We start from the raw sequence: 23,579 nt of genomic DNA on the forward strand, positions 1-23,579 counted from the left end.
GTCAATAGAACAGTAAATGTGTCTATTTATGCTGAAGCTTCTAGATGAAACAATGATTCTCAGAGCAGGAGGAGGAGGAAGAGGGAGCAAATCAGAATCACACCTGGGGGACTTTTTCAAATTATAAGTACCCCTGGAGATTCTGATAAACTCCCAAATCCCAGAAAAGAATCACTGTCGAGCATGCCACCGCTACTGTTATAGTTTTAGGCTGTGCTGGGTAGAGAAAAGTCAAGAACTATTGCTACCAAAAAAAGGTGATTTCTGCAGAAATTGATGTGGTGGTCACAGATGGCCAATCTGGTAGATGATGTTAACACAACTCACCTGAGAGTCTCAACTCTGAAGTACTAAGGCTCCAGGCCTGAGCAAGGCTATTCAAACCAAAGCATGTTTAAGTAAGGAATAACATTTGTTTCCCAACCCCCCCCCCCCCAATACCTGACTTACTATCATCTATTAGGCATAATCAGGAGAACAATGAAGAAAGGAATATTAATTTGGGACCCAGACTTACACTTTGTATTATAAAGATTAATATAAAAAATTAGATGACACTTAAAGTGATGGAAAAGAGCAAAATGAAAACAGTACTGCCAGAAGACATTAAAACACCCTTCCACATAAACCTGAGGAAGCCATTAAAGATTAACAGCATGCTGGATTTAGTGGAGGGCCTTGCTGATCCTCATAAATAGTAAACTGAGGAGGAACACGATAGGAGTTCTCAATTACAGAGACACAAGGACAAGGCTTATCATAAGATTCACTGAGGTCAGACAGAACATTTCTAGAGCTGAGTTTTCTAAATCAAAAATCACAACAGTTACTCAATTCTTGGTTCAATAACATGAGGACATATACAGCAAAATGACAGGGAAGAAAATGATCAGCAAGATGAAAACTCTTTCATCTGAAATTTGGCCCAGAAGAGAAATATAACATTATAACAGGTATCCAATCTCTATGATTTCCAGAATATCCCAGTGGCATGATAAGAAATAAAGAAATCACATGAAATAATAAAAGAAAAAATACACTAATCAAGAAAATTAAAAGATCCCCAATCTTTGAAGGAAACAAATAATTCTTTCTATTCATGATGCCCTTCCATGCTTTCTAAAACACAGTTCAAATGTCACCTCTTCAATAAACCCATTCCAAAATGCTTATCATTTTCTTGGGTAAAAATCCACCCCAATAGTTTCAAATACCATTAACAGATAACTCTAAATCTGTGGTTCTGTGTTCTGACCAATCCCAAACTCTGTATCCATATTTTTTTTCACCTTGTATCCATATTTTTAACCGTGTCTTATCTATTTCTTTCTGGATAGACTCTATAAACACTTTTTAAACCTAGCATACTCCTGGGGCACCTGGGTGGCTCAGATGGTTAAGCTACTGCCTTTGGCTCAGGTCATGATCTCTGGGTCCTGGGATCAAGCACCACACTGGGCTTCTGGCTCAGTGGGTAGTCCGCTTCTCCCTCTCCCTCTGCCTCTCCCCCTGCTCATGCTCTCTCTCTCTTTTTCTTTCTCTGTCTCTGTCTCAAATGAATAAATAAAATATTAAAAAAAAAACCTAGCATACCCCAAACTGAGTTCATCATGACTCCTCACTTGTTTCCCACCTTGGAATACCTATCTCATGTAATGACATGACCAACAGTTAGGTTCCCTAGCTTAGAAACTTTCTTCCCATATCTAATCTACTACTCAATTTTGATTCTACCTTATAAAGACTTCTTGAAACTAGCTTCTTCTCTTCATCTCTACCATACTGCCTTAGACTTGTGCTTAGTCTAATAAGATAATGGACTGCTAGCAAGTCAGTAACTCATTTGTTTGATGTAAATGATGGCATAACAATCATGTGCCAAGCACTGTTCTAATATATAAGAATAAAAATATCTTATCCTTAGGGAGCTCCCAATATAATGCAGATGCACACAGGCAATTGTAAGATAATACCTAAGTTCAGGGATAAGAAATGAGGACAGGGGGACGCCTGGGTGGCTCAGTTGGTTAAGCAGCTGCCTTCGGCTCAGGTCATGATCCCAGCGTCCTGGGATCGAGTCCCACATCGGGCTCCTTGCTCGTCAGGGAGCCTGCTTCTCCCTCTGCCTGCCATTCTGTCTGCCTGTGCTCGCTCTCTCTCCCTCTCTCTCTCTCTCTGACAAATAAATAGATAAAATCTTTAAAAAAAAAAAAAAAAAAAAAAAGAAATGAGGACAGGGCATCATGAGAGTACATCTAACTAAGCTTGGGTGGGGGGAGGTGGAGTATCAGGGAATGTTCCTCAGAGAAAGTGATAACATTAGCTGCTTCTAAAGGATGTAAACTAGTTAAGCAAGTGAGAAGATTTCAGGCAGAAGGGCAGCATTTGCAGGGGTACGGAGGCAAGTAAGAAAAGTACAGGGAACCACACACAGTTCTGTGTTAAATGACAATAAAATAGAAGCAGGGAGGGAAGAGAGATGAGCTTAGAAAGGCAGGCAGAGGCCAGATCCCAGAGCCTCAAAGGTCATGTAAAAGGGTCTTAACACTTTATTTGGAAGTGATATAAAGACACTGAAGCTTTTTACACAGGGAGGGACAGAGGCTAGATCTGCATAGTGAAAAGATCTCAATGTGTAATTATCTCACTAATTTATTTTTTCTTTAAAATTCCCCAGTAGATTCCAAGCTCCACTCAAACAAAGACCACTATTGTCTTGTTCTCGGCTATATTCCTAGTGCATGGGACACAGAAAACCACCACTGACTACAGTCCAAAGTCCTTAGCTTGGGCACAGAAGGATCTTCAGGATATATCTCCTCCACAGGATTCCAAAGTATCCAATTACATTAACAACTGTAACTAGCTAACATGTATTGCGCTCTTACTGTGTGTAACAAATGGTCCTACCTGCATTATCTGTTAATAATCATAATAACCAAATAAAGTAGTTACTGTCATGTACCACTTTATACAGAAACTGGAGCACAGGGAGGCTATACAACTTTCAAAGTTCATTCAGTTAGTAAGTGGGGAAGCCAGGATATAGACCCAGGTTTATCTGACTTGGGGACCACACTGTTTACTGCTCTCTTTGTACATAAAGGCAAGGTCCATGTTTTATTCATCTCATTATTCCCATGGCAACTAGCATGGAGTTGGAGGTTGGTGGAGGTTAAATGTATAGAATATTATCACTTACCAGTTTGCAAATGAGACATGTTAAAATCAGAAATTTGGCAATTTTCCTACAATGACTAATGGTAGTAAGATCAGTCACCCCATATGTTAGTATGCTCTAACATACTATATTCATTATTAACTTCCAAGTATCTGGAAAAGGTATAGTTATTTCTGACATCAGAAAAAAAGATATCTCCAAGAAATACTCACATCAGGAATTCTAGTAAGTGAGACAGCTGAAGTACAAAAGAACAGTAGCTGAAGTAATTAGATTCAGACTACTGGTTACAGACGTATGTAGTCCAAGGTCATCCATACTCTACCCCAGTATCAAATACGGTATTGCTAAATGGCCAAATCTACTTTATAGGAGTTTTACACAGCACAGCTGCAAAGAAAAAGAAAGCTGCTCAACAAGAGCATTCAATGTTTCTAGAAACAGTCAACAGAGGGGTTCAGTATTAGAATTTAGTGACGGGGTATATATAAAAAAGACTTGCTGATATCTATGTCCTCTGAAAATTGAAAAGCAGAGCCAATGAACAGTACAGCAAAGAGAGCACAGTCAAAGGCAAACTAGACAAAAATGAAAAATAAGACCTATCTGAAAATAAGTATGGTTAATATTCCATATTTCTTCTTTCAAAGTCTGTACAATACTTTCATGTGTAATCACCACACTGAATTCAGTGCTATGATCATTTATGCTTCTATAGCTTTACTCAATGGATAGTGAAGAAAAAAGCATCAAAAGATTATCATCAGTTTTTTTTTTCCTTAAAGATTTTATTTATTTGATAGAGAGAGAGATCACAAGTAGGCAGAGCAGCAGGGAGGGTGGGAAGCAAGCTCCCTGCTGAGCAGAGAGCCTGATTCGGGGCTCAATCCCAGGACCCTGAGATCATGACCTGAGCTGAAGGCAGAGGCTTAACCCACTAAGCCACCCAGGTGCCCCATCATCAGTTTTTAAAGATTCATTCATTCGTTTAACACATAGCCACTCTGTATGAGTGATACGAACTTGTTTTGCTTCCAGACATTTTCTTACATGGAACTTACAATCATACAAGGGGGCTCAGGGGGCCAGCAGAGGATTCTGATCTAGTTGGCAGAATCAGGAAATAAACTCAGATCTTAGAACTCAATCATGAGTAGTTCTTAGCTATACCAAAGGGGATGCCAAGTGTTCCACACAGAAAAACAGGAACAGAGAGGCAACCTAAGACCATAAGGAGACAAATGCAAATCTTTGCCCATTTCTTTATTAATATTCTAAATACACTTAGAATAAACAATTGTTTAAGTCAACTGGAAAGTTTAAAAAGAAATGTATGCTGGATATGTCTAAATATAAGTCCAAGATTTTTGCCTCAAAAAATTATCCCTCACTTCATACTCAAGCCCTGACAAAATAACTCCTATTGATACGGGAAACAAAGGCAAAAGAAATGCAGCTTAAATGAAAATCTCCTTATAGCTTGCAGCCCACTGATAGGTATCTGAAAGATGTAGAGCGTGACCTTCCTCAATGAACTCATGGCTGCCTTAGTGCCTTAATGTTTAAAAGTAAACTTACCTTGGCAGCAGCTGGCCCCTCAAGGTTCTGAGAGCCTTATTCCAGATTCCTTGGAGACTTGTGCTATCCCTAACTCCCACTAATTAAAAAATATACAGTCTCTCCTCACAATCCCCATATAGCTCTTTCTGTCCACAGGTCCTATCTCATAAATAGGGAAGGGGTTAAGGTATAGGCAGGAGGCCCCTGACTCGGCTCTGCAACTCTTCCTGGCAGGTGGAGACGCTGAGACAGAGCTGAACAAGAGGTAAGGGAACAAACCAAGATGACACAAGAATCTCAAGGAAACAAGCTTCCTAGTCAGTTCTCAATAAAAGACTGCCACTGAAAGCCCTCAGCAGCAACCCATTCAGGTCCCCTCTCACTCTAAAGAGTTTTCTTTCCTTTCTGCTCTCACCTTCACTTAATAAACTTCCACTTCACTTCACCCATTTGGGTCCATGAAATTTATTCTTCAACTCTGTGAGACAAGAACCCCGTAATCCTCCAAAACTATTACTGGCAGCTCTTTTAAGTATTTGATTTTGAACATGAAAGCAGTGTTGGGGAAAGATAAATTAGCCTGAACCAACTTTAATCAATGCTAGCTTTAGATATTTATAGAGACTGTTTGACTTGAAAGAAAGGGATTTTTATTAAAAAGGCAAAAAATTATTATAAATTTTGTAATTATCAGTGAAGGTATGAATTTACAATTTTTAAGTATTGGTGGTCTCTTAAATAAAACTTTTAAAGATCACTTAAGCAATATACTATTGTGAAAATACTGTAGAGATCATGAATACTACAAACACAGGTCAAATTTAAAAACTATTCTATTCCAAAGGAAGTAAATAATAATGGCTTGGAATAAAAGTTCAAGTAAGAGAATCACAACCAGAATCCAAAATGGCTGTATCTTAACCAAGATGGACCAAAAAAAAATATTCATTGGAAAACTGGAGATCTAAAAAATAATAATATGATAGTCTAAGTAGACATTTTGCTATTTATATCCATAAGAGGTTTTTTTTTTTTTTAATTTCTCACTAGGACTGAAGATTACCTAATATGTAAGAATGGCCTACATTCAAGCTTATAAATCATGTCAGGATACTTTATTTATAAATGTTAAGGAAAATCTACTTTCTAAGTACTTTTATTAATGCAGTCAAAGCACATTATATATGGGAGGAAACTCAATGATTACTGGGCAGTCTATCAAAGTCATCTTACAGATAAAGGAACTGGCCCAGAGAAAAATGACCTACTCACTGTCATTCACGGCAGTGATGGGAGTTCCAGGTCTTCTCTCATTCAAGGGTTACCTGACCATGCATGCTTTAGGAGTTACTGGGCAATAATTGTTATGTCCAAGGTCTTCCCATGAAGACAGAAAATATTAAATAAGTAGCAGTATGTCTGCTATTTAAAATTCAGGAGAGGAGCTTGCCTGAGACTTAGCAGAAGGAACCCAGGCTTCCCTCTTCCGTGGAACATAACTAGATAACTATCAAATCATTCTAAATGCATAAGAAATTGACTTGAGGACTGAGAGAAAACTCCACAACATCCAGAAAGGTAGTAAGTGCAGAGACGTGGTTTGGGGAAGACATGGATCATGGGTGCTGTGGAGGGATGTGGTTGCACAGAAAGGTGAGAGAAAGAAACAAGCACACAGAGAAATTCATGAGGAGAACACTTTCCCAAAGCCACTGGGTGGGAAAATGAGAGGGGCTGATTTTTGTTGAATTTTTGCAATCAGCTGGGCTCAAAGACTGCAGTTTAAGAGGACTTCGGATTGGCTGTGATAAGAGCCCTGATGGCAAGGCCCTAATCCTGGAGAGATGACAGGTAAACAACCTGACACCAGAGAGCTTACTGAGGATCACCTAAGGCCAAACGGGAGAGAGTGTTCTCTCTTCAGGAAGCACCTGTGTGAAAGGCGGCATTCACAGGGACACCTCTCCTCCCCTCTCCCGGGACGGGGGCGGTGGGTGGTGGGTGGTGGGCAGTGGGAGCTGGGTGGGTGGGTAGGCGTGTGTGTGTGTGAAGCCTGCAGTCACCATTTCCCTCCACCACCCACCAGTATCTGTACAACTGACCTTCTCAGTCAAACCTGCAGTCCTCCCAACACTGCAAGACCCTCCTCCAGAAGACCAGAACAGGTTCCTGCTGCAACAATTCTCTAACGTTTGGGGTATTAAAAGTCTGCATGCTTAATGTCCACAATAGCCAAAATATGGAAAGAACCCAGATGTCCACTGACAGATGAATAAAAAAAGAACAGGTGGTATATACAGTAGATTATTACTCAGTCATCAAAATGAATGAAATCTTGCCATTTGCAATGACGTGGATGGAACTAGAGGGTGTTGTGCTAAGTGAAATAAGTCAGTCAAAGACAAATACCATACGATTTCACTCATATGTGGAATTTAAGAAACAAAACAGATGAACAGAGGGGAAGGGAAAGAAAAATAAAATAAGAGGAAATCAGAGAGGGAGACAAACCATAAGAGACTCTTGACTATAGGAAACAAACTGAAGGTTGGTGGGTGGGGAGATGGGGTAACTGCATGATGAGCAGTAAGGAGGGCACTTGAGGTAATGAAAACAGGGTGCTATATGCAACTGATGAATCACTAAACTCTACTTCTGAAACTAATAATACACCATATGTTAATTAATTGATTTTAAAAATAAATAAAATAAAATAAAATAAAAGTCTGCATGCTTGGCTGGGGAAGAGCCCAAAGTGCCCTGCACAGCTCCAGGCAAGCAAGCAACCCAGAGACAGTGTGTAAACAGTGATCTGAAAAATGCTTGGGATACATGAGGGGAGATCATTTGCTCTTCTGAAAGTGGTTCCCTGAGAGCAATAAGCACTGAGATCCCACTCTGAGGATAAAGGAGCTGGCTGGCACAATTTCCCTCCCCATACCAAGATTCTTGAAAATAGGGTACCTAAGTGGCTCAGTTGGTAAGCTATGTCTGCCTTCGGCTCAGGTCATAATCCCAGGGTCCTGGGATGGAGCCCGGCACAGTGTTTCCTGCTCAGTGGGAGGCCTGCTTCTCCCTCTTCCACTAACCCTGCTTGTGTTCCCTCTCTCACTGTCTTGCTCTCTGTCAAATAAATAAAATCTAAAAAAAAATGGCACTAAATTCATATCTACCAATAATTACTCTGAATGTAAATGGACCAAATGCTCAAATCAGAAGATATAGGGTGTCAGACTGGATTAACGACTAAGACACATCCATATGCTGCCTACAAGAGACTCATTTTATACCTAAAGGACACAGGCAAATTGAAAGTGAGGGGATGCAGAAACATTTCTCATGCAAATGGAAAAAGAAAGCCAGAGCAGCAGTATTTATACCAGACAAATAAACTTTAATCCAAAGATTTTAATAAGAGATGAAAGAGGGCACTGTATCATAATAAAGGGCACTATCCAATAAGAAGATCTAACAATGGTAAATATTTACACCCCCAGCTGAGCACCCAACTATATAAAACAACTAATGACAAACATAAAGGAACTCACTGATAATAACACAATAATAGTTGGGGACTTTAACAGCCCACTCACAGCAGTAGACAAACCAGCTAAGCAAAAAATCAAGAAGGGAACAGTGGCTTTGAATGACACACTGGACCTGATGGACTTAACAGATATATTCAGAATATTTCATCCTAAAACAGGAATTTTTGAGTGCACATGGGACATTCTCCAGAACAGATCACATACCAGGTAACATACCATGCATAATTCTGAAAATAACACTATGAAAATTGAAGTCAACCATAAGAAAACATTTAGAAAGACCACATATACATGGAGGCTAAACAACAAGGTACTAAAGAATGAATGGGTCAAACAGGAAATCAAAGAAGAAATTTAAAAAAAAAAACATAGAAACAAATGAAAATGAAAACATAATGGTCCAAACCCTTGGAGTGCAGCAAAAGGAGTCACAAAAGGGAAATATGCAGCAATACAGACCAACCTCAAGAAGCAAGAAAAATATCAAATAACCCAACCTTACAATTAATGGAGCTAGAAAAAGAACAACAAATGAAGCCTAAATAAAGTCATCAGAAGAAGAGAAGGTACTAAAGATTAGAGCAGAAATAAATAATAAGGAAACTAAAAAAAAACAAAAAAACAAAAACAAAAAACAAAACCCAAAAAAAACCACCCCAACACACAATAAAACAGATAAATGAAACCAGGAGCTGGTTCTTTGAAAAAAAAAATTGATAAACCCCAGTCAGACTTATCAAAGAGAAAAGAGAAAGCACCCTAATAAATAAAATCACAAATGAGAAAGGGAAAATAGAAACTGACACCACAGAAATATAAATAATTATAAGAGAATATTATGAAAAACTATACACCCACAAACTGGACACCCTGGAAGAAACAGATAAATTGCTAAAAACATATAAACTACCAAAACTGAAAAGAGAAAAAGAGAAAACTTGAGTGGTCCAAAAACCAGCAAAGAAACTGAGTCGGTAATCAAAAATCTCCCAATAAATGAAAGTCCAGGGCTAGATGGCTTCCCAGTGGAATTCTACCAAACACTTAAAAGAGATTTAGTATTTATTCTTCTCAAATCATTCCAGGAACTAGAAATAGAAAGAAAACTTTCAAATTCATTCTATAAGGCCAACATTACACTGATTCCAACACCAGACTAAGACTCCACTAATAACGAAAGCTATCAGCCAATATCCCTGATGAACATAGATTGAAAAACAATTCTCAACAAAATACTAGCAAATCGAATCCAAAAGTACATTAAAAGAATCATTCACTACGATCAAGTGGGATTAATTCCTGTGCTGCAAGGGTAGTTCAATATTTTTTAATCAATCAACATGATACACCACATTTAGAAAAAGGTAAGAATCTTTTCAATAGTTGCAGAAGAAGCATTTAACAAATGCTAAAAACCCTCAAAAAAGTAAGGATAGAGGGAACATACTTCAACATAATAAAGACCACATATAAAAAACCCACAGCTAATACCTTCCTGAATGGGGAAAACAGTTTTTTCTCTATGGTCAGGGACAAGACAGGGATGTCCACTCTCATCACTGTTATTCAACAGAATACTGGAAGTCTCAGTCTCAGCAGACAGCAAAAAGAAATAAAAGCCATCCAAATAAGCAAGAAGGAAGTCAAATTTTCACTATTTGCAGATGACATGATACTATATACATAGAAAACCCAAAGACTCCACCAAAAAATTGTTAGAAATGATACACGAATTCAGTAAAGTCACAGGATAGAAAATCAACAAAAAGAAATCTGTTGCATTTCTATACACCAATTATGAAGCAGCAGAAAGAAAAATCAAGGAATCAACCCGATTTACAATATCACCAAAAACCATAGATATCTAGGAATAAACATAACCAAAGAGGTAAAAGATCTGTACTCTGAAAACTATGCAACATTTATGAGAGCAACTGAAGATAACACAAAGAAATGGAAAAACATTCCATGCTCATGGATTGGAAGAACAAATATAGATGTTAAAATATCTGTATCATCTAAAGCAATCTACACATTTACTGCAGTCCCTATAAAAATACCAAGAGTATTTTTCACAGAGTTACAACAAAGAATCTTCAAATTTGTATTGGAACTACAAAAGACCCCGAATAGCTAAAGCAATCTTGAAAAAGAAAAGCAAAGCTGGAGCAATCACAAATGCAGTCTTCAAATTATATTACAAAGCTGTAGTGATCAATAGAGTATGGCACTGGCACAAAAACAGACACATAAATCAATAGAACATAATAGAAAACCCAGAAATGAACCCAAAACTATATGGTCAACTAATCTTCAACAAAGCAGGAGCGAATATCCAATGGAAAAAAGAGTATCTTTAACAACTGGTACTGGGGAAACTGAATAGCAGTATACAAAAGAATGAAACTGGACCATTTTCTTACAACATACAGAAAAATAAATTCAAAATGGATTAAAGACCTAATTGTGAGACAGGAAACCATTAAAACCTGAAGAAGAACAGAGGCAGTAACCTCCTTGACATTGGCTACAGTAACTTCTTACTAGATGTCTCCTGAGGCAAGGGAAACAAAAGCAAAAATAAACTACTGAGACTTCCTCAAAATAAAAATCTTCTGCACAGCAAAGGAAACAATCAAGAAAACTAAAAGGCAACCTTCAGAATGGGAGAAGATATTTGCAAATGACATATCTGAGGAAGGATTAGTATTCAAAATTTTTAAAGAACTTATCAAACTCAACACCCTAAAAACAAAGAATTCTGTTAAAACGTGGGAAGACACAAATAAACATGTTTACAAAGAAGACACACAGATGGCCAAGAGATATAGAAAGATGCTCAACATCACTCACTCATCATCAGGGAAATACAAATCAAAACCACAATGAGGTATTACCTCATACCTGTCAGAATGACTAAAATTAACAATATAGGAAACAAGAGCTGTTGGTGAGGACGCGAAGGGAAACCCTCTTACACTGTTTTTGGAAATGCAAACTGGTGCAGCCACCCTACAAAGTAGTATGTGGGTTCCTCACAAAGTTAAAAATCAAACTACCCTAAGACCCAGCAATTGCACTACTATGTATCTACCCAAAAGAAAGAAATTCAAATGGATACAGGAACCCTAATGTTTACACTGGAATTATCAAGGACAACCAATTTATGGAAAGAGCCCAAGTGTCCATCAACTAATGAATGAAGAGGATGTGGTACATATATATACCATAGAATATTACTCAGCCATCAAAAAGAATGAAATCCTGCCATTGGTAATGTCATGGATGGAGCTAGAGACTATTATAAGGGAAATAAGTCCGTCAGATAAAGACAAACACCATGGGGTGCCTGGGTGGCTCAGTGGGTTAAAGCCTCTGCCTTCGGCTCAGGTCATGATCCCAGGGTCCTGGGATCCAGCCCTACATCAGGCTTTCTGCTCGGCGGGGAGCCTGCTTCCCCCTCTCTCTCTGCCTGCCTCTCTGCCTACTTGTGATCTCTGTCTGTCAAATAAATAAATAAAATCTTTAAAAAAAAGACAAACACCATATGATTTCATCCATACGTGGAATTTAAGAAACAAGACAAATGAACACAGGTGGGAACAAAAGAGAGACAAACCAAGAAACAGATCAACTATAGAGAACAAACTGATGGTTATTAGAGGGGAGATGGGATGGGTTAAATAGGTGATGGCTATTAAGGAGGCCACTTGTGATGAGTCCTGGGTACTGTATGTGATGAATCACTAAATTCTAATCCTGAAACTAATATTGTACTTTATGTTAACTAGATGGAATTTAAATAAAAACTTGGGGAAAATAAAAAGAAAAAACACTTATAGCTTAATGAAAATAACAAAAAACAAAAAAATGAATAAAATTCATATTTGACTCCAACAGATCTGGAAGGATCATCTTCATAAGGGCCTAGAATGAATTAAGATCTAAAGCTCTCAGTCTATCTTACAATACTGGCCAAATCCTGAACTTTACATTACAGATCAGTATTTCTTAATGTCATCTATGGAGAACCTGCATCAGATTTATTTGGGGGTGTTCCTCAAAACTGCAAGTTCCCTGACTCTAGTCTAACCACATTATCCAAATTTACTCTCTGAGGGTGAGGCACAGAAATCTCCCTCAAAAACAAAAACAAAAACAGAACAAGTTTACCTGGTGATTCTTTAGGCACATTAAAATTTGAAAACTACCAATGTTTAGTCTTTAGATCCTTAGCCCCCAGCTATTTGTTGCAACTGAAATCTGTAGAGGATCATAAAGAAGACTTCCTCTCTTCAGAGTTTATAATAAAAACTACAACAAAGTTAAGGTAAATGTAACCTTTGGTTGAACAGATGCTATTACTATACTAATGTATCCATTTTTCAAAAAAGAAACATGAGCCATGTAAATTCTTCGTGTCACTAAGTGTTATAAGGAGAACTGGAATTGGGCCCAAAAAAGGGTAAAAGGATGTAAGTAAATAAACACCAATAAACAATTCACTATCTGGCTTTCCATTATGGGAACACACTTATGCTTCAAAATGAATGCATAAGGAAAATGACTCTAAGAGGCTAAAAAACAGTAATTCCTTCATGAACCTCCACAGAGTTATTCATGACCCCAGTATATGAATATCCTGGGCCCTCAAAGATAGATTTTTCACTATACATTATCATTTTTCACTTATGTGGTACATTTGTATTAAGGTGCTAAAAGTACTTTATAAGTCTTTAAATAGCATGTCTATATTATCTTATACTAGAGAATTACTTTCTGAGTCAAATTCACTGCCTGAATATTACATGTTCTAAACCTGAATTTTTCTCCAACTCTAGGTGTTATAATTAGTCTATAAGAAATTATGCCATTTAGATCATTATATTAGTAACTAAATAATAAATCCTAGAAAAATACAATTGACATATAAAAATATAGACATAAATAGATAGTGTTTGGCATTTTTTAAAAGAAGGTACATTCTTATTTCAATCCTAAACCAGTCTGCAGGCCTAATATAATTGCATAAGAATTTATCCTCGGCTAACAGGGTAGCATAGTTTATGATAACAATCTACCTAAAAAATCATTAAAGTGTTTTCTCTTTGGAGTGACATGCAATATCAGCAGAGATTAATCTGATGAGTCTTTAGGTGAGCTCCATTTTTAAAAATGCAATAACAGAGGGCTTTGTTGTCATCTGATAAAAATCAATTACAGGAGGTAATGCCACAAGGAAAACTAACATCACTCACCACCTACCCACCCCACAGCTGAAATGATTTGTCTTCCAAACTCGGATGATCAGGAGCTATAGTTATATTCAGGGAAATTAATTTAGTTTCTATATCCTGAACTCTCTTTTTGTTCTGGAGGATCTAAATACAAATTACTTTTAATCAAGGTTGATATGATATTAATACCAAGGAGGATTTTTGAAGAATCATTTTTTTAAAATTGACTTTAGAATTTTTCACATGTGCTTAGGTTGCAACTATAGGAACGTAACTTATATCATTCTTACTTTCTGGATTCTTTGTCCACAACAAGGCACTGTACTGAATGACGAAGACAATAGATTCCACCAAACACTGCACACATCCTAGGAAGAGAATAGGAAAGTGTGAATTAGGATTCTTGAATTGAAAATTAAGGTAGCATTATATTCTTTGAAATATCTTCTATTTAATAAGTGATCTTACACAAAAAGAACTTTGATAACTTATTATTTTCTCTGTCATGGTATTAAGAATCCCTCACAAGTAAGATTAGTAATATTTTGATGCAGCAAGAGGTATCAGAACTAATAACACAATGTGCAAGCCTAGAATTATGATCAAGCCAAAAGTATCCCCAAATGAAGCTCAGCTATTCCCCCCAAACCACCTAAGACTCGTAGGCTACAAATAGCCTCAAGAGGTAATGTCTGCAACCCCCAACGGAAACGACCACAGAAGGGTGCCTGGGTGACATAGTTGGTTTAGCATCAGACTCCTGATTTTGGCTCAGGTCATGATCTCATGGTTTAGGATTGAACCCAGGGTCAGGCTCTGTGCTCAAAAGGAAGTCTGCTTGAGATTCTCTCTCCTCTCCCTCCGCCCCTCCCCCCACTCATGCGCGTGCACTCTCTCTCCCTGTAAAATAAATAAATAAAATAAAATAAATAAATAAACCTAAAAAAAAAAAAAGTGACCACAGAGAAGTCTTAAGGAGGAAACAAGTAGGGAAGACTCTGGGAGACCCCTAGAGATTTTGCTTACCATAAAAGTAAACAAAAACTACACTGGGAACTGAAAACTAGAGCAGTAAGCACTGAGTTAAAGCTGCGGAAGTTCTAAGGAGTTTGCCTATTTCATGAACCTAAGGGCTTGGGTTTTAATGCTTACATGGGGACAGGAGAGTCCTTAGGATCCAGTAAGGCAGGGAATAGAAAATGAGATATTCTCTCATAATGTCTGGATCCTTAAAGGATTACACTTCAGTGAAAAGATGATGGGGGGATGTGCAGGGAACACACTTAACCACAAGAGAGAGACAAAACAAAAATTGTTTTATCCAAAGCCCTGGGTAGAGGAATATAACTCTATATTTATAACCAGTGGTCTATCCTCACAAAGTCGGGGGTTTGAAATTACACTACATAATCCAAGAAACCCTTAACCAATAAAACACCATGAAGGAAAAGTGGCTCTGGGTCAGTAGTACCTCTGGAGACTTGGTGGAAGCAATTGATAAAACTTTATGGAGTGATACGAGGCCACATGAAAGTGCCACAGATAGGATCCCCTTATGATATGTTTATAATATAAAATGCCTTACGATATGTTTATAATATAAAATTATACAACACATGAAGAAAAATACCTTACCCTGAGTGAGGATTAACAGACACAACAAATGGGGTGGGGCAGCTGAAGTATGGGCATTTTCGTGGGGACTGTACCTTCTCACTGCACAGTTGGCTTAACCTTTCACATTGTATAATGGAATACTATAAGCAATTTAAATGAATGAACTACATCCCCATCTATCAACATGGAGAAATGGCAAAAAATAAAAATTGAGTGATAATGGCAAATTAGGGAAGAATATATTCAGAGTGATATCATTTACAGAAAGTTTCAAAACTTCATATGCAAAATACTACTATATATAATTGATGGATACATATATATGTAGGAAAAGTGCAGAAACATTTAAGGGAATTATAAACACCAAATTCAGGATAGTTTTATCTCTGGAAAGAGGAGGAGTAAAAGTTACACTGGAAGTTTCTTATATTGAGAGAAAATACGGCAAAATGTTAAGATTTGACAAAACTCTGAATGGTTACATGGTGACCTTTACATTATTGTGTACTTTCTGGAGTGTTCTTGAAATATTTCATAACCAGAGTATAGTGAAAAATATAAATGGTAGAGATAAGTAACATTCACTAAGTATGGCATAATACTCCTATTATCTTTCTTAATTTTACTCATTTGACTGAATATGACCAAGGTAGTTAGGATAGGGGTTAGGTAATAATTCACTCTGGTATAGGACGATACAGAAATCAGGGTTTTTTTTTCCATTGAGAAATTTAGAATATAAAAAATGGTACATTAGAGCAAGCAAGCAAAACTTCATGTGCTCAAAACCCTTAGACTGCAAATTTTACCCAGGGCATCTGCTACAAGATATTCTCTCTTCTTGCTAATCTTGTTCACCAGTCACATACCAAGTTATAGAATGACATTTATTAATTGTTCTGGTATACCTGGTACTATTTGAGACACTGCACTAGACAGATCCTATAGAGGGTTAGAAAAAAAATAATCTATTAGACTGTTTAGATATATTTCCCAGGTGGTATTCTAACCCCTGTTGTTGGTAGGGGAGTACCAATATAGTAATATTGATATGACTGAGATAATCAGCCCAACCTTCACCATCAATTTCCTACTAATACTGAAAGAGGCCACATTCACATGAAATATTACTGGCCCGTTAAAAATAAATAGGCTTAAATCAGGTTAAGGTCCCAAAATGGACAATCAAGTTAAAAATGTGAATCACACAATCAGCATTCTCATTTGCCTGGGGATATCTTTGTTACATGAGTAGCAGCATCAGTGTTTCCAACTTCCTTGTAAGCAGCTATAGATGAGCTGTAACCAACTGACCTTTAGAGTTTTTCATTTCAGTCATCCATGTTTTTATACACACACACACACACACACACACACACACACGCACGTACACATACACATCAATCCCCTCCTCGGGGAAAAAACAATTTTTAAGTATCTTCCCACATTCCAAGAAAACCAAGGGGATAAAGTTCAGGATCAGAAGTTGTATACAGTTAAAAAATCATAAAATATTATGCCATCAACTATTATGGTGTTATCAAAAGCATGAGAAATCCACTTAACTAAAATTAAATGCATTTTTTTACAAAGACCTCCTTTCATTATCTATTACACTATCTATGAAATACATTGCTACTTTAGTATATAATATTAAGAATCCCTTCATTTGAAAATTAATTTCTTAAGTTTTAGGGTAAATAAGCCCTCTGAAAAATGTATTTAAGTATATAATGCAATAGAGGCATCTATAACCATTTATTTTAGTAAGCCATCAACAAATTACCTGGTTTTCAACACAATTTAACTAATAGTGGACATATACTACATAGAAGAAACATAAGAAAGTAAAGAATGTTTAGGATTGGTTTGTATGAATGTTATTTTTAACTTCAATGCTTTAATATCATGAAATGCAAGTACAAAACATTGTACGAGTATATACTGTACTACATGGAGATGGAATAATACATTTGTGTTTTTATCAGAATCTGTATCACCCAGTGCTAGCCACCATACCAAAGGCTTTCCACAGGGATTTTCCTACTCTTCCTATGAGGTTTTAGCATGAATAAACAAGCTCACAAATCCTTTCAACTACTGCAATTTATATTTATCTTAATATTCTTGTTCAGCTGCTTTGGAGAACTGCTAAGAAATACAAAATTACCTTAGCCAAGAGTTTTGAGTGGCTAAAGAATTTTGTTATTTCATGTTAGCCAAGATCTCCCTTTTGTTGGCATTGCAAAGACACTATGCACATCTATGGGGTAAGAAAAAAACAGTCTCAATAGCCCTCTTACTGTTTAGGAAGGCAAATTACCATTTCTTGAAAAGTACAGATTATAATAGTTATTGGCTAAGCAGTATTTCATGAAAATCCATTTACTTAACAGCAACAGAAAGCCATAAAACCCCATATGTACTAAAGAAAACAAGTTTGGAAATATTTAAACTAGTGTTTTACCTACCTCTACACTGGTTTAACCACATCAAGTGAGAGTAACATCAGCCAATAAAGAAAAGTGTCCAGAATTCAGCTTCCACAGCATATCTCAGCTATTTCAGCTAATACTTTTTTTAAAAGATTTTACTTATTATTTATTTGACAGAGAGATCACAAATAGGTAGAGAGGCAGACAGAGGAGTGGGGGGAAAGCAGGCTCCCTGCTGACCAGAGAACCCAATGCGGGGCTCAATCCCAGGACCCTGAGATCATGACCTGAGCTGAAGGCAGAGGCTTTAACCCACTGAGCCACCCAGGCATCCCTCAGCTAAGACTTTTTTTTAATGACAAACCAAAAAAATGATGAAAGTAGCATTTACCTTTTGGAAATAAAAAAATGAAAATATGGCTAACTTCATAAAATATTTGAAGCTAATTTTGTTTTTATAAAATGATATTTATCTTTTTTTGAGTTTTAATTATCGTTCTTGTGATTAAGAAATTCAGTCAAAGTCATGTCAACCTAAAGGCTGACAAAGGGATAAGCTTTGGGGTATTTAAAATAACATGTTTGGAAAACTGAACCACATTTTTTTTATTGTGTTATGTTAGTCACCATACAACCACATTTTTAATTGCCAGCATTATGCTTTGGTCTTGGCAGAATCATCTTTGTTTCTTCTTTTTACATCCCAATTATAAACTTTGGACATACTGACTTCTGTGGTAGTAAACTGATCTCTAAGAAAGTCAAGGTCTTCCTCAAGAAAATCAAGATTCTTCATGGCAGTCGATAAATTCTTGTCCAACAACGCCTGAGCCTCATCATTACCATATTCAAGCATTACATTAGCCCCCAACCATAGACGCGCTTTACCAGTAGGAAGAACTAAAGTTTTGCAATACAGGATATCTGTAAGAATCTGGTCTCCTGTGAACTGCTGGACTCTTTTTTCTTCTGCATCTATTTTAGAATTCCTAAAGTGTGCTTAATTTCAGAAATCTACCCCTTTAGCCTCCTTTTCTTTGGAGCAAGGTTGAGTTCCATAAACATACTTCTGGTACTGTTCATCCAGCCTCTTTAGTACTGTATTTGCAGTCTCATTCCTTTGCTGTTTCATGAAGCATCTACATCTTCCACAAACACAGCCTCAGGAATCCCTAGGTGGAGCTGCTGTCCATTCCCTTTGGCCATTTCTCCTAAGCCACAACTGTCCTTTGTGGCCATTATCTTGGGGAAGTGAGTGCACCACTTGTGTGGATGTTATAAAGGAAGAAGTCCAATGACCAGACACTCAGAATTCAACAAATTTCCTCTTAGTTTTAAACGAGAACAGGTTGTATTTTGTGCTCTTGGAAAGAATTACTTGGTATCTACCATAAATTTACACAACTGCAAAAGTATACATCTGCATATGTATATATGTTTTTCATGCTCCCTCTCACTGGCTTTTTTTTTTCCCCCCATTCCGGTCATGCCCTTAGGGAAAATATGTGTTGCTCACAATGGTGGCATTTGTTTTCTCTCACATCTGTGTTTTTCTCACATAGCTTATGCTCAAGTGACAAAAGCCAGTGGTTTTGTTATCAGCTGGATCCTAAGAGCTAAGAGCTGACATTTACTGCCCATCTACTTGCATTCACCAACCTTTGTCCCACATTCTTCCTTAAGCTCTTCCTGCCAGCTTGTCTCATAACTCAGGCAAACAGAAACCAAAACTACCCTTCAAGCCATAGCCACTGCCCTGACAAGACCTCCAGCCAGTCCAGACGAGTTTTAGTGCAAACCCTGACCCTGACTTGCACCTGCACAGATAGACCAAGGATTGACATCCAGAATGACTGACAGTACCTTTATCTCATTATAATACTAAAATCTCTGCCCAGAGAGGAGCAGAAGCCTCATTTACATAACATACAATATGTGTATAGGCATGTTTCCCTAAGGAGCAACCTATGCTTGCCTCTACAGAGGATGACAAGGCTTCCCTATCTAAATATTCATCTGAACCCTAAAATAAAAGGAACCCATTCACCCTTGCTCGAGGAGTCATGGCTTTAGAAGTTATTCCCCACCATCTCCTTACTTGCTGCAAATAGTTTCTTTTGTGTGACAACTCACCTGTTGTAGTTTCTATCTGTGACTCACCAAGGAGAGAACTCATGTTCAGTTAACTTGAAAAAAAGTACCGGGCAAAATGAGATTGATGAAAAACAATTTTGGTTGAGAGAGGGCTATTTGGTGGCAATGAGTTACTGAGTAAACATAGGTAAGAAGCAGAATAGCAAGCAGTATTTGAGAGCTGCATTTAAAACTCAAACAGCAGACATTTAAATAAGAAGCAGGGAGTTACAAGAGAAGTGAGGAAAGAACAATTGCTTACACACAGGTCTTTGGGGGCAAACAGCTAATAATAATACAAATGATCATCACAGCTAGCACTAAGTACTTACTACATGCCAGGAGCTTTACATGTATTAACACATTGCATCCTACAGGCAGAGTTTCACAGATTTGGAAACTAAGGCAGAGAGGTCAAGTGACTTACTCAAGGTCATTTAGTAGATGGTATGGCTGAGTGGAAACTCAGGCAATATGGTTCCAGTAGATTCTCTGTTAACTATCATACAAACTGCCTCACTGTCCGTACCATCTTTTCTTGGCATTGTAAAGGAAAGCAACATGAAGTCAGATGGTCAAAGTTACTCTCTGAGTTGTTCTAACTCTTGACAAATTGCAAAGATTATTACAAAAAATACCATAAATTCTCAATTTCTATACATTTTGTCTCATAAAAAGTACATGTTTATTCTTTGTACATATGAAATGGATTATGTGCACTTCATTTTGGATAGAACATAAACTTACAGTAGGAATAACCATAGGAATACTCATCTTTAGAGTACCTAGCAAATTATGAATACTTTGCAATTCACATTTTAAGAAGTAATTTATAAAGTATATTGGTAAGCTAGAGATTTTCAAATATAGAAAAGCAACCATGAATTATTTGGAGGTAATAAGGTTCTACAAGACAAATGTTTTCTTCCAGTACATTAAATGGCAGCCTAGCAACCCAAGGGTTAACACACCTTTTATGATGGACAATTAAGCTACCAAAGACAGTGAATACTATTGAGATACCAGTCAGGCCCCAGCTTTGGTGCAGTTCATACCACTCATCTTGGGGTCTAACATAATGCCTAGCAAGGTAGCTCTGTACACCCACCTTAGGGTTGTATGGGGCCTAGGGGCAAGCAAGTATATATTTCATGGGACTTGCCTAAAAAACAAAACAAAATAAAACAAAAACAAAAAACAAAAAACAACCCAAAATTACAAATGTACTAAATATAGTAGGTATTAACTACCAAAAAAGTCACTACAAAAATACCTTTGAAACACTTTATCAAATGCTATTAAAAACCAAAAAGGTCTGTTACAAGAGAATTCTGAGTGAACACTGATTATCATCACTGTACTTTAGTGATATCCCCACTTAAATTGTACTGGTAAAGCAGAAGTTCATTCAATAGTAATGTTTCATGAGAGACAATAAAGCTTCAGTGATTGCATCTATACAAAGTTCAACTGTTGTATTTACGTGTTAACTATATTCAGACATATATATTTATCAGAGTACTATATTTGAAACAACACATTGAGTTTCCAGTCATGTTATCCAGTATCTGCTGGCCACAAAAATGTGTGCAGAGAAGACTTCTTGTACGTGTTTATATTTATTTTTATGTATTTAAATACACACAGGTTTAATACATATTATGTAGTATATAGCATTTTTATGGGTTATATACTTATATCGCATATTTATATTGACACATCATGTTTATATTTCTTAGCAATGTGTTTATACTATCATCCCTCCTTTTTTTTTCTTTCTTGGTATCTGGTTTCTTTTTTTCTAGCAGGAAGCGGGGGGGGGGGAAGGGAAGTATTATTGTTGCTATAATTGATCTGTCTCCTGGGAATGTGAAATTGGACAGCTTCATCTCCTCTCCCCTACTCAAGAATCTCTTTGCAACTCAAGCAATTGTCATCCAACTCAGCACAAACTTCCTACTGGTCCAGAACTAAGTGCTTTCTTAACAACATGAGCTAAACAATAGGAACCAACTCCTGGAGCCTCAGGAAACAGTTATGTTCATAACAATCCCAAGCCTTGGTGTAAGTTCTTAGGATTCATTACCCCATGAAATTTTAGACTATTCAGCAAGACCATTAAAACAAAACAAAACAAAAACCTTCAAATGAGTGGTCCATTACAACATGGCCTCACTCGCAGTGATCCAGTATGACCAAAATGACAAGCCCTACTTGATATTGGTCATGGTAACAGAACTCAAGGGAATTTGTTTGGCAAGCAGCATTCACCAAAACTAAGTGGTCACTAAAAGTCAAGTGTATAATGTCAGTTATGACATACAAATTGCACAGAGATCAGCTCTTGAAAATGGTTGTGAAATCAATATGATGGTCTATGGACTGAGACTGTCTACATACCTATCCTGATTCCCCTACTTACTACGTGTATGACTACACTTTAGTTCTCAAGATTATAAAATGCAGGTAATAATAATACCAGTCACAGAGAGTTGTCTAACGGATTAGCCAAGCACTTCCATCCGGTTAAACAATAACTTTGTTGTTTAAAACTTAAACTGTCCCTGGTCCCTTCCCCCAGGGGACTTACTTAAAAACAAGTCCCAGAAACCAGTCTGAGGTAACAAAGCCCAAATACAAGGGTGGGTCAGGTCAAGTGGAGATAAGGCCCAAATACAAGGGTGGGTGGGGTCAGGTCAGGTGGAGACATTCAATCAGTGGGGGCGCATACTGTCTCCTAGCTACCAAGGAGTATGGGCCCCGCCCTTGGAGTGCCTTTTGGGTGCCCATTCTGACTAAGGTGATAGGCTAATTCAAATAGCTACTATGGGGTGAACTGTAGTTCACTGGCCACCTGTGTGTGGTCAGGCTCAACCACATGGCCCTTGCTCTATAAAAGTTAGTCTGTGAGGCAGGGAGGGGTCGCCCTCTCTGTAAGGGGCAGCCCCAACCAGTCTGTTTGATGGTCGGTTTGATTCTTGATGTTTGGCGCGAAATAAAGCTTTGCTTGACCTTCCGCTTTGTATCAGTCTCACTCCTTTGACCATGGACCCATTATTGGGGGACCCAACAGTGGCGTGTTTATTCTGTGCCTGGCATATCATAAACATTCCATAAATTGTAGCTTTTGTTAGGTGCCACTTTCTACAGCAAAAGGGACAATGATTATAGACTATACCACGCATGTGGGGTTTGTAGGCTACTTTGCTGTTATTGACTCTGAGAATCTGCCTGCATTATTCAAAGCCTGTATTTTCATCTAAAAATGTAAGCAATTTAGGTAGCTGTTCAATTCAACTACCTTCCCAGAAGTGAACTGTGACAGTTCTAAGAGAACTACTGATGCTGATAAGGACAAGCACTGAGATTTACTTCTTCAATCCCAAGTATTTATGAAACTAGACCTACTATGTACCAGATGCAGTTCTGGGCAGCACTAGGGATATAAAAATAAACTAGACAAATGCTGTCCTTGCTGAAATACAACTTAACTAGCACATGAGAGACAATAAGAGATAAAATAATAGTAGATATTGATGTGTGTTCTAAAACAAAATAGGATAATGTAAGGGTGATGTGGGGAGGGTCTGAATGCTAGAGAGGGTAATCAGGGAGAACTTCTCTGAGGAATTCTATGAGTCAAGACCTGAGTGACCAGAAGAAATCAAACATGTGAAGATCTGGAGGAATAGTCTAAGCAGAAGAACAGCAATGTGAAAACTCGGAAGTGCAAACTAGCTTAGCATATTTGAGGAAGAGAGAAAGCCAGTGTGGGGCTGGAACACAGTGAACAGGATAGAAATATAATATGAAACGGGGTCACAGAGATAGTCAAGGGCCTGATCATGCAGACCTTCAAAGGCCAGAG

The 23,579-nt window shown here is 37.6% G+C and overlaps 1 protein-coding gene and 1 pseudogene across 1 annotated transcript in view; both read right to left on the bottom strand.

Annotated features, from left to right (window-relative positions):
- The window catches only part of LOC111139356 (CHM, Rab escort protein 1), a 164,327-nt gene that overhangs the window by 12,369 nt on the left and 128,379 nt on the right, over window positions 1-23,579 (bottom strand). The window contains exon 9 of the mRNA XM_022491620.1: window positions 13,817-13,894. Within this exon, the coding sequence (XP_022347328.1) occupies window positions 13,817-13,894 (78 nt within the window). The remainder of the gene's footprint in view (window positions 1-13,816; window positions 13,895-23,579) is intronic.
- Window positions 18,234-18,820, bottom strand: LOC111139357 (annotated as a pseudogene).

This window comes from Enhydra lutris, unplaced genomic scaffold (genome assembly GCF_002288905.1).
Source record: "Enhydra lutris kenyoni isolate GAN:26980312 unplaced genomic scaffold, ASM228890v2 scaffoldscaffold102, whole genome shotgun sequence".
Taxonomy (NCBI): Eukaryota; Metazoa; Chordata; class Mammalia; order Carnivora; family Mustelidae; genus Enhydra; species Enhydra lutris.